The sequence below is a fragment of the Macaca nemestrina genome, chromosome 10 (assembly GCF_043159975.1).
Source record: "Macaca nemestrina isolate mMacNem1 chromosome 10, mMacNem.hap1, whole genome shotgun sequence".
Classification (NCBI taxonomy): domain Eukaryota; kingdom Metazoa; phylum Chordata; class Mammalia; order Primates; family Cercopithecidae; genus Macaca; species Macaca nemestrina.
Window position 1 is genome coordinate 23,354,478 of NC_092134.1, and position 11,962 is coordinate 23,366,439.

Genomic DNA, 11,962 nt, shown 5'->3' on the forward strand with positions numbered 1-11,962 from the left:
TGGCTGCAGGATGCACGAGTTCATAGTGAATTTTAGGAGCCCACAGCAAGTGTCTTGTATTTGAGTGGCTGGGAACTAAACATACCATGTGTGGAGGTGTGGATGGAAGAACTCAGCCGACAGAGAAGAGAACATGTGCCCTGGGAGCAGAAGGAGAGTCTATGGGGATAGCAAACAAAGTGTGGTGTGAATAAGGGGGACTCCTCCACATGGGTCCAGCTGCCTTGCCTGTACCCACCAGGTGTTATCAGTAAGAAGCAACAATCAGGCTTTACGTAGTTTTGTGGGGGGTTTTTTGGTTTTTTTATATTTTTATTTTTTTTGAGTTAGGGTCTAGCTCTGTCACCCAGACTGGAGTACAGTAGTGTGATCTCATCTCACTGCAACCTCTGCCTCCTAGGCTCAAGAGATCCTCTCACTTCAGCCTCCCAAGTAGCTGAACTGCAGGTGTGCACTACCACACTTGGCTAATTTTTGTAGTTTTAGTAGAGATGACATTTCACCATGTTGCCCAGGCTAACCTCAAACTCCTGGCCTCAAGTGATCTGCCCACCTCGGCCTCCCAACGTGCTGGGATTACAGGTGCGAGCCACCGCACCTGGCCATGTAGACCTTCTTAAACCAACTTACTCAAAAGTAGCCATTCTTTTGGATAAAGCTATAGGGTTTCCATGTGTTTAAACAAAGCTCTTAGTTTACATCTGTGTCCTTAGCCACATTTTATTGCAGCATCAATAAAACTCTCTTAGTCACATGTTTTGATTAACTTGGATGAAATTCAAGAAGTAAAGCTAGAAATAGCTCACACTTGTATTTTATAAGGTAATTGGTTTAGGTTTTAAATTAGCCTCCACTGATTTCTGTTCCAAAGAAATTCTCAAGCATTATGGGTGAAATAAATACTGAGGGAAAATAACGTTCATGAAATACTCAGAACATAGTTCCCTTCGAAGGAATAAAGTCCCCTTCGAATTTCGTCACCCTAGAAGATCCTGTGTTTAGCAGTGCTGGCATTTGTTCAAAACATTTTTAGGATTCCTCTTTTGAATCTATATCCCATTTTTGATTGCCACAGTTGTACCGAATCTTTACATTTTAAGGGGTAGATTTGAGCCCAGGCATGAAATATTGGAGGTAGCAGGAGGCAGGAGACCTGGTACTTGGTCCTGTTTTTCTGCAGACTTTGTGGCCTTTGGTGGGCCACGCAGCTTTTTTGGCCCTTCATTTTCTCATATGGGGTTCAATCAGATAATCTGAAGGTGACTTCCAATGCTGAAGGTCTGTGGTCATATAAGTGCCGGGATTTTTTTTGTTTGTTTCTGAGACAGGGTCTTACTCTGTTGCCCAGGCTGGAGTACAGTGATGCGATCATGGTTCAATACAATCTTGAACTCCTGGGCTCAAGCAATCCTCCCTCAGCCTCCTGAGGAGCTGGGACTACAGGTGTATGCTACCATGCCTGGCTGTTTTTTTTTGTTTTTTTTTGTTTTTTTTGTTTTTTTTCTTTGTTTTGTTTTTTGTTTTGTTTTGTTTTGTTTTTTGTTTTGTTTTTTGAGACGGAGTCTCACTCTGTCGCCCAGGCTGGAGTGCAGTGGCCGGATCTCAGCTCACTGCAAGCTCCGCCTCCCGGGTTCACGCCATTCTCCTGCCTCAGCCTCCCGAGTAGCTGGGACTACAGGTGCCCGCCGCCTCGCCCGGCTAGTTTTTTGTATTTTTTAGTAGAGACGGGGTTTCACCGTGTTAGCCAGGATGGTCTCGATCTCCTGACCTCGTGATCCGCCCGTCTCGGCCTCCCAAAGTGCTGGGATTACAGGCTTGAGCCACCACGCCCGGCCTGTTTTTTTTAATGTTTTTTGTTTGTTTGTTTGTTTTAATGTTGCCCAGGCTGGTCTCAAACTCCTAGCCTCGAGCAATCGTCCTGCCTCAGCCTCCCAAAATACAGGGATTACAGGCGTGAGCCACCACACCCTGCCTGTATTTTAACTACATCTCATTATGTTATAAATTTGAGAACTAAATGAGGGTGCGTTGCCTTGCATGTCTGTTAGTTTGTACCAAGGATGTGATTATGGAGTAGCCACTGAGCTAAGAAGAAAATGGTGCAAAGAAGGAAAGAGGCCATTTCTGGATCCAATGTTCATCTTTTACTGAATTTTCACTAGAGAGTTAGCCCCTGTCCCAAATGAGATTTGAGATGTGAAGGCCAATAGCCTAATAGGTAACAGTTCCTAGGGAAGACTCCTGAGAAGGGTCTCATGTTACCAACTTATGAGGGTCCCTCTTCTTTCTTGTAGGCATCCAGGCTGGAGAAGCAGAACAGCACACCTGAGAGTGACTACGACAACACTCCCAACGACATGGAGCCAGATGGCATGGGGTACATCCACAGGATGAGCGTGCCAGGGGAGGGGCCCCCAGGGCCAGCAGAAGCAGTTCACCACACACACCCCTTTTCTCTATTTTCAGACTCATAAAGTCTTAAAATATTCAAGTATATGCTCATAGTTTGCATGTCTTGTCATCTCACATTATTGCTGAAAGGTCTTTTTCTTTGTACCAGCATGTTACGTGTCTTTAGCTGTCTGTAGTGTGTTTAAAGTCATTACCCCACTTCATCACGAAGACAACACTAGGTTACATTCTGCATTTGTACCCAAGGAATTGGCTCACCTGGGAATGGCTTTGTAACCACACGCTCTCCCCGGCCCAGGTATTTCCCTCCCTTTTCCCCTCCTTCACCCTTCCCATGAGAGCAAACACTTCCAGCCCTATGGTAGAGTGAAATAGCCCATTTTAGAGCCTTACCGTGAGTCTCCTGCTAGACAGGATAAAGGAAATGACGAGACCAGCCTGCTCATGCATTTAGCTGGTGCATACAAAGTGGCTCCTAGAAGCAGAGGAGCAGCTAATAAGCACCTGCTGTATTTAACTGCATCTTTAATATGTTCACAGGTCAAGCCGAAAGGGACGGCAAAGAAGTATGGTGTGGCCAGGTGATGGCTTGGTACCAGACACAGCAGAACCCCACGTGGCCCCAAGCCCCACTCTCCCTAGTACCGAAGATGTCATCAGGAAGACTGAACAGATCACCAAAAACATACAGGAGCTCTTAAGAGCAGCCCAAGAAAATAAACATGACAGGTAAGCAGGACTGAAGACCCTGCTTTGGCAGAGCATGTGTTATGCGCCCAGAAAGGGATGATGCCCACATTCCCAATGGCAGCTATTCCCAATGGCAGCTGTTCCTTGCATGCTGACTTCAAGGTCATTGAAAACCTAAGTCTACATTAACAGGCTTAAGAACAATGTCAATTTTGGTTTGGTTTGTTTTGTTTGATTTACGTGGTATTTTCTTTTTTTTCATCTTGTTATGAAGCTCCGAAAATAAGTGCTTCTAGAAATAGGATTGTGGCATAGTTAGGGTGGCGACAGTGCTAATTCTAGGTAGAGGGGGAAAGGGGCTACCTTAGGGACAAGGCTGCTGACACAAAAGGTATCCTGGGCTGGGCACACTGGCTCACGCTTGTAATCCCAGCACTTTGGGAGGCCGAAGCAGGTGGATCACCTGAGGTCAGGAATTTGAGACCAGTCTGACCAATATGGTGAAACCCTACGTCTACGAAAAACACAAAAATTAGCCAAGCGTGGGCAGCATGTGCCTGTAGTCCCATCTATTCCGGAAGCTGAGGCAGGATAATTTCTTGAACCCTGGAGGCAGAGGTTGCAGTGAACCAAGATCATGCCACTGCACTCCAGCCTGGGCAACACGAGCGAAACTCTGTCTCAAAGTAAATAAAGTTGATCTCATCATCACCCAAATCCATCCCTGCACATGAGAGAGGAGGCTGCTTACTCTGACCAGAAGCACGTCTTGTGGTTAATTCTTACCCGGAGGAAGGGAATGGCTCTTGCTCCAACTTAGCCTTTTGTTCTTTGAGAGTGAATTCTCTAAGAACTTCCAGTGAGTTGGCCAGGCGCGGTGGCTCACGCCTGTAATCCCAGCACTTTGGGAGGCCGAGGTGGGCGGATCACGAGGTCAGGAGATCGAGACCATCCTGGCTAACACGGTGAAACCCCGTCTCTACTAAAAATACAAAAAATTAGCGGGGTGTGGTGGCGGGCGCCTGTACTCCCAGCTACTGGGAGGCTGAGGCAGGAGAATAGCGTGAACCCGGGAGGCGGAGCTTGCAGATCGCGCCACTGCGCTCCAGCCTGGGCAACAGAGCGAGACTCCGTCTCAAAAAAAAAAAAAAAAAAAAAAAAGAACTTCCAGTGAGTTGCAAACTGCTTGGGGTAACATCCTAGCTTCCCATGGTTGGCAGGATGTAGACACTCATAAAACATTAGCTAAACCAGCAGAATTCAGTCAAACCCAAGAACAATCTCATTCTTTTCATTAGGTCAGCAAAGTTTAGGACTTCATTGAAGAACTTTCTTCATGCCTTGCATGAGAAAAAAGTGTTTAAGGGATGCTGTGCTGTTTACTCTTCTCTCTGTTTTCTTCTTCCACACAGACATGCATCTGGGCCTTTGTATTCCCTTTTGTAGTCCTGGCACTACTGGGTCAACCTCCCCTTTCTCCTTTTTTATATGGCTCACACATCTCCCAGTGTCCTTACTTCCCACTAGGAAAGAGGGGAATAAGCCATGTTTATTGAAAGATAAGAGTTAGTCTTTTGGAGGGACTGCTGGAAGCTCCTCAGAGAAAAAGAGAAACCCGCATAACTTTTTAGCCTCCTTTGATAACAACTGTCTAATCATTTGGCTTCTTCCTCCTTTCCCAGGCATCCTCTTCATACCACACCTTTTGGACATAATTGATTACAGAAAGCAGTGTCCCATGGCTTTCCAAAGGCCGTTTTTTTGTTGTTGTTGTTGTTGTTGTTTTGTTTTTTTTTGAGACAGAGTCTTAATCTGTCACCCAGGCTGGAGTGCAGTGGCATGATCTCACTCACTGCAACCTCTGCCTCCTTGGCTCAAGTGATTCTCCTGCCTCAGCCTCCCGAGTAGCTCGGATTACAGGCGCCCACCACCATGCCTAGCTAATTTTTTTGTATTTTAAGTACAGACAGTTTCACTATGTTGGCCAGGCTGGTCTCGAACTCCTGATCTCAAGTGATCTGCCCACCTCAGCCTCTCAAAGTGCTGAGATTACAGGCTTGAGCCACCATGCTTGGCCAAAGTTTTTGACAGCGTTTAATGTAATGATGATTCAATAACACTTCCTTCCTAAGCACTGTGACTCCGTTTGTCAATGTGCTTCACTTTTCATTTCCTCTAGTTCAGAAGTGCTGTGCTTGTATTTCAAACTAAAACGTGCTTGCCTTATGTTGCTGTCATTGTCAAAAATATAAATATCTGCCCTGAGGCCATTTCTGGCTTCAAAGATGCAATATGGTGCTTGGTACAATTTGGGAAGTTTCTTTTTTTTTTTTCCTTTCTTTGTTTAAAGTGTACAAATCCATTCAACAACACATACCATGATCTGATTTCCTTTTTTTTTAACACCATGAGAGAATGATGCAGAGATTTTAATCATTAGCTCATTCTTTTGGTTTAAAACCATAATTGGTCTAGAGAATTTATATTTCATAAATTGTTCAATGCTATACTAAAATTTTTGGATACTTAGATACCCGAGATGCTTTTATTTATAATCTTGAATTGTACAAATTAAACCCATGCCTTTTTCTCGTTTTCTCTTCTTGATCCATGTAAGCAGCCCCAGCCCCTGACATTCCTGAAGTCTGGTCTCCTGGGCCTCCAGCCTCACTCCTGCCCTCACACAGACATACATACGATTCAGGGATTATGACATACTATGCACGAAAACCTTTTTGAGGAAAGATACCAATGTGAATGAAGTTGTGAACGTGGACTCCTGTTAGAGGAGGAGGAGAAGGGCTTCCTCATTAATCTGGGTGTGCTTGCTTTTCTGTCTTGTCGAGGACTTCCCCAAATAGTTCATAATGAGTGAGCTTTTGAGAGATGGCCTTAGGAAAGATTCCTTCTCTGTAGCAGGAGGAAAGGGTGAATCGTATTTCTCAAAAATGAAACCATAACCAACAGAATATAAAACTCTTCACTGGCCAGGCACGGTGGCTCACGCCTGTAATCCCAACACTTTGGGAGGCTGAGGCGGGTGGGTCATAAGGTCAGGAGTTGGAGACCAGCCTGACCAACATGGTGAAACCCCATCTCTACTAAAAATACAAAAATTAGCCGGGCATGGTGGCGCAAGCCTGTAATCCCAGCTACTCAGGAGGCTGAGGCAGGAGAATTGCTTGAATCCGGGAGACGGAGGTTGCAGTGAGCCGAGATTGCACCACTGCGCTCCAGCCTGAGTGACAGAGCGAGACTCTGTATCAAAAAAGAAAACTCTTCAGTGTAGTTCTCAGTCACTGTGATATTAACACACAGTTTATTAGTATGCATGATACACGTGACAGCTGTGGACATTGCTTTTTTCTCTTTCTGAAATCTGTGTGACCAGATGGGTTGTTGCCCCTTCATATTTACAAGTTAACTCCTTATACGTTGGAACTTTTGTTATTACATGGTTTATGATTGTAATTGTTCACAAAGGTAAAAGTCAAGATTTCCCATGAAGGCATTTTTGGATAATGTAAACATTTTCTTGAAATGTAATGGTTTAATTTAAAATGTAGGCAGTTTTTTTTTTTTTTTTTTTTTGAGATGGAGTCTCGCTCTTGTCCCCTAGGCTGGAGTGCAGTGACATGATCTTGGCTCACTGCAACCTCTGCCTCCCGTGTTCAAGTGATTCTCCTGCTTCAGCCTCCTACTCTGGAATTACAGGCATGTGCCACCATGCCCAGCTAATTTTTTTGTATTTTTAGTAGAGATGGGGTTTCACTATGTTGTTCAGGCTGGTCTCAAACTCCTGACCTCAGGTGATCTGCCTTCCTCGACCTCCCAAAATACTGGGATTACAGGCGTGAGCCACTATGCCCAACCAACAGTTTTAATTATAATAGTTTTGAAACTAGATTTATTACAAAGGTGAAGTACATAAGTTGCTTATGACAATCTATTCAGAAGCCAACTTCATGGTTTAAAAAATGGGGAAAGGGCCGGACACTGTGGCTTACACCTGTAACCCCAGCACTCTGGAGGCTGAGGCAAGAGAATCACTTCAAGACAAGGCTGGGCAACATAGTGGGACTCCTCTACAAAAAAATATTTTAAAATCAGTCGGGCATGGCGGCGCATACCTGAAGTTCCGGCTATTGAGAGGCTCCAGTTCTAATTTTAAGGATTTTTTTCAGTCCTTTATTTTTCTCTTCTGTGGCCTTTTGCATGGAAATCCTTTCTCTTTCTAGAAATCAGGATGATGAAACACATGAGAAGTCGACATGAGGAGGGGTGAATTATGCTTCTATACTGTTGTGTGGCCTTACCTGATCAGGAGTGTATGTTGCCATATTTCATACCTGGAGACTTTTCAGCAGATTGAACTTTCAGGAAGCAATGGGAGTCCTGCTTTATAACCATGTGCCCTCTGGTGGTGTGGGATGCACAGCTGGCTGGCTGCAGCACAGCCCCTTCATGAAGGGAATATAAACACAATCTGTCCTAGCACTTGAGTACTCTTTGCCTCCGAATCATTTTTACTGTCATTGAGTAACTTCTTCAATATTCTTGCAGTTATATTCCCTGCTCAGAGAGGATACACGTAGCTGTTACAGAAATGGCAGCATTATTCCCCAAAGTAAGTCACTTGCTACTCACTTGGTTTAAATCCTTTTAAATGAACAGCAAGAAATTCTTTATGACCTGTATATTATATTAGCTTTTTTGTAGCATATGCAGTTTTAAAATATGCAGTCGTATAGAGCTTTGAAATATTTTTGTTCCGCATGAATGCTGATTTAATAAAACAAGGATCTACAAGTCATGTGCTAAAAGGCAAATTTTAAAATTTTTAAATTTATAGGATTTTCTGGAATATTGTACCCACATGGATTAATATTTTTCAAAAACTACCTCAAAATACCACATACTACTAAAATTACCCTGCAGGCACTTTGACCTTTGAATCAGAATATTTCAGCATCTCTTACGCTGTGGGCTGTGATGCTTGGAGTGTGTAAAGCACCCCATTGAGAAAGGGCAGGACCAAACTGCCTTTCACTCCGGGAGCAGCTTGGTTTGCTTTAGAAGAATGTTTGTCCCCTGGTTTTGGATGTCTGCCCTGCAGTTCAGGGTAAACGGTTGTCTTCTTCCTTTTAGAAACCCAAGTCTGACATGGTGAGGACTTCCCTTCGCTTACTGACATCCAGTGCCTACCGATTGCAGTCAGAGTGCAAAAAGACCCTCCCAGGGGACCCCGGCTCCCCCACAGACGTCCAGCTGGTCACTCAGCAGGTCATCCAGTGTGCGTACGACATCGCCAAGGCTGCCAAGCAGCTGGTCACCATCACCACCAAAGAGAACAACAACTGACAAGGGCAGGGTGCCGCCTCCTCTGTTTTCTAGGCTTTATAAAGTCCAATTTCAAATTCAGACACAGAACTCTTCAGATTTCTACAAAAAGAAACATTTAATGATGGTTTAAAACTTTTTAAAAGAAAACTCAGTATTATTTTTGCATGTTTTCTAACCAATTTTCAACTATTTAACCCACTTGCCTTATTTTGTGCCTCTTTGCTGGTTTAGTTTCTGATGTTCGGTTGTGTTGTCAATAACTGTCGAGTTGATCACATACATCCAAAAGAATAGTTTCATTGTCTAAAGTTTGTGAAAACTTTTCCATCCCTTAAAACTCCCTGCCTATGGCTAAAACTATAAATGAAATTTTTCATAAAACATTTTCTTGAGAGAGTTCGGTTTAAAAAACAAAAAATCAACATCATTTGTTCCCTACCAAGCATCGTGCAATAAGTGAATTTCCTGGCCTACTCAGAATCTCTAAGCTTGGGGTATCTCCAAGCATGTATGTAGAGAAAGAACTTTGCCACTTTTTAATAGTGTCACAGTCTCTCTTGGGAGGAAACAATGAATTGATCCATTTCTTCTCAGTGTTTTACCCTGCTAAATGTTTTGTTATTTAATGTTGTTATCTCAAGCTCCTATCTCTTGATATTTTCTTGTCATCTTGAAGGCCCCATGGAATGAGATAAAGCATTGACCCGCCACGGGACGTCTCGTGAAGCCATGTTCAGGGTAGGAGCTCCACGCACATCACCACCCATTGTCAGGTGCTCTCCCTCATCCCTGTAAGCCAGGCAGTTTGTTCAAAACCCGCAGCAAAGAGAAGCGTCAGTCTAACACGCCAGAACTCATTTTGTGCCACCCATTCAGATATCACTACCGTGAACTGTAGGGAAAAGAAATCACCTATTCCCTGACCTTGTGTTGCACCTTTCTTCCAAAAGTCAGCTTGCTTCTCTGACCACTTACAGTTTTCTCAGATGACTTGCTTCACATTTTTCGTCATCTTTAAGGACTTCTTATAAGGAAAGATGTATCGTAGTCATCTGAGTTAGTTTCTCCTCCATCACCTCATGAGTACTTAAAAATTAGACATCAACGGCCGGGCGCGGTGGCTCAAGCCTGTAATCCCAGCACTTTTGAGAGGCCGAGGCGGGCGGATCACGAGGTCAGGAGATCGAGACCATCCTGGCTAACATGGTGAAACCCCGTCTCTACTAAAAATACAAAAAAAAAAAAATTAGCTGGGCGTGGTGGCAGGTGCCTGTAGTCCCAGTTACTTGGGAGGCTGAAGCAGGAGAATGGGAGGAACCCAGAAGGTGGAGCTTGCAGTGAGCCTAGATCGCGCCACTGCACTCCAGCCTGGGCAACAGAGCAAGACTCCGTCTCGGGGGGAAAAAAAAAATTAGACATCAACTTTCAAGAATTCCTTAGAGAGTGTGCTTTCAGCTGGCTGCCTGCTACCCCAAAGCTCTGAAAGAGTAAGGTTGAAGTGCTGGAACATGCTTAGATTGTTTTTTAGTTACTAAAAAGCCCCTTCTTGTTCTGAATGTGAAAGCTCTTCCCATTCCTGCTTACTGCAGCCATTCTGTGTGTGTGGTTCAGACGCTGGCCTAGGGCTGGTGATGTGGATGAGTGAAGGGAGCCAGGTACATGGCAATAGGGCAGAGGGGACTACAGGGAGCCCATGGCCCACCCGGTAAGGGCAGTAGCCCCCAGCTCTACTCCTGTTGCCATGTGGAAAAGTGGGCCTAGGATGGCCACAGCTTTGATTTTTCAAGAGACAAGAAACCTAGATTTTTTTTTGGTGCCATCTCTCCATTTATAAATGCTGGCAACCAATTTGAACATTTTCAGAGGCCATGTGCAGGTGAGCTGTGTCCTCTAGGCTGACAACTCACAGTCCCCACCCCAGGGCCCTGTAAGCGGTGCAGTGTGAAGGCCTGGCTTCCCCAGACACACCTGGAGCAGCCTCTGAGTCTTACCCATAATGGAGCCGGCCTACCCTGTGTGTTATGTTGCTGTCGCTCCTGTTTTTACCCATATGTTCTGTCCCATAGTGGTCATTCACACATGTGAAGAAGACACAAGAATCAAAGTACAAGTTGCCTCAATACATGCTAATAACTAAGCCTCTATTTTCACAGGACTGATTCACGCACACCTTTATAGCTTGACCGTATGCTGTCATGAAAGTAGCACCCCGACGGTGCTTGCTTTACTAAGTCACCGTGTGTGGATGCTTTTGTTGCGTTTTGCTACACTGTGAGTAGCATGGGAAAAGGGTCCACATCTCCAGAAGACTCTTCCACTTGTTTGTCCCACAGCCCTAAGTGCCACATTGCTGTTGGTTGCTCCTGGGATGCCTTCTAGAAGGGGGCCTCCTACCTGAAGTGCAGGCGCCATCTGATAGCCTTTTCTGCAGGCTTCGTGTACTTAGCTGATCCTCCTTTTTCTTGCAAACCCCTGCCCCTGCTGTCCCAGGGAGGACGGGTCCTGTAGGGGCTTCTGTAGAGGCTTCTGGGAAATGAGCTGTCTGCAGGAGGTGAAGCAGTGTTTTCCTTGGAACGTTTGAGGACCTGCAATAGAGGATGTTGTCTTTATGGCCCTAGAGAAAGTCAAGGAACATGGGGACCAACGAAGCACTTCCAGTTATAAGAATATCTCAGAAGAGTGCTCGGTTAGCCCACAGTGCCAAAACTCCAAACAGAAGTTCCCCGGTGGAATGATGCGGCCATTGGAGGGCTGCAGGTCGTCCTCTCCCTATGTACCCCGCCCATTTCCTGAGCCTCATCTGAGATCTGGTGTCAGAGTTCTCTGCTCCTGTTGGCAAATCGCACCTTGTCTGAACATTTGTTCCAGCCACCTTTTGCACATGGATTCCGTACCTTGCACTAGCAATGTCTACCTTCGGTAACATCGTTTTGTTCACCCTGTATTTTCAATGATCCCTTCCTCCCCATATCTCACCCTTCCCCCGAAGCCGATAGGGCAGAGGTGCACTTTATGAAACTGGCACTTGGCTGAACAGAAGGAAACAGCTGTACTCCTAAGCTCCTTTCACAGAAATTGTCATCTACCTTGGAATGCAAATAGTTCTTATTTGCCAAAGAACAGTGAATTGGGCCCAAAGATCAAACACAGCATTTCACGTAATCGGAATTCTAAATGCACAACTCAGGAGCTGTGCACGGCTCCTCAAACGATTCAGTTGCAGAATCGAGAGCAAAACTCACCTGTTTTTGTCCTCAGTGGCACCCATGAGCTTTCCAATAGTATAATTTTCTTTCTTTCCTTGTCCTGGTTGAAGGTAACGTGTGTTCCTAGAAAAGAAAATGCTGCATAGGAAAACTGAGATGCCTTTTATTCTAACGTGTTTGATCCCTGTCACTCATTATTCTGTACTTTTTATTGTACATTCTATTCCTGTAATTATTGTGCCCTTTAAGTGTTGTAACATCGTTTTGGAATTTGTGCCTGGTAGTTATGCAATAAACAGGCTCTACAAAGG

General features: G+C 44.8%; 1 protein-coding gene across 12 annotated transcripts in view; it reads left to right on the top strand.

Annotated features, from left to right (window-relative positions):
- Nucleotides 1–11,962, top strand: part of LOC105493434 (GIT ArfGAP 2) — a 69,152-nt gene extending 57,190 nt beyond the window's left edge. For all 12 annotated transcript variants that reach the window (XM_071071146.1, XM_071071145.1, XM_024796480.2 and 9 more), the window contains 4 exons: nucleotides 2,295–2,377; nucleotides 2,953–3,141; nucleotides 7,666–7,729; nucleotides 8,251–11,962. In XM_071071146.1, coding sequence (XP_070927247.1) covers nucleotides 2,295–2,377; nucleotides 2,953–3,141; nucleotides 7,666–7,729; nucleotides 8,251–8,463 — 549 coding nt within the window. In that variant the 3' untranslated portion in view covers nucleotides 8,464–11,962. The remainder of the gene's footprint in view (nucleotides 1–2,294; nucleotides 2,378–2,952; nucleotides 3,142–7,665; nucleotides 7,730–8,250) is intronic.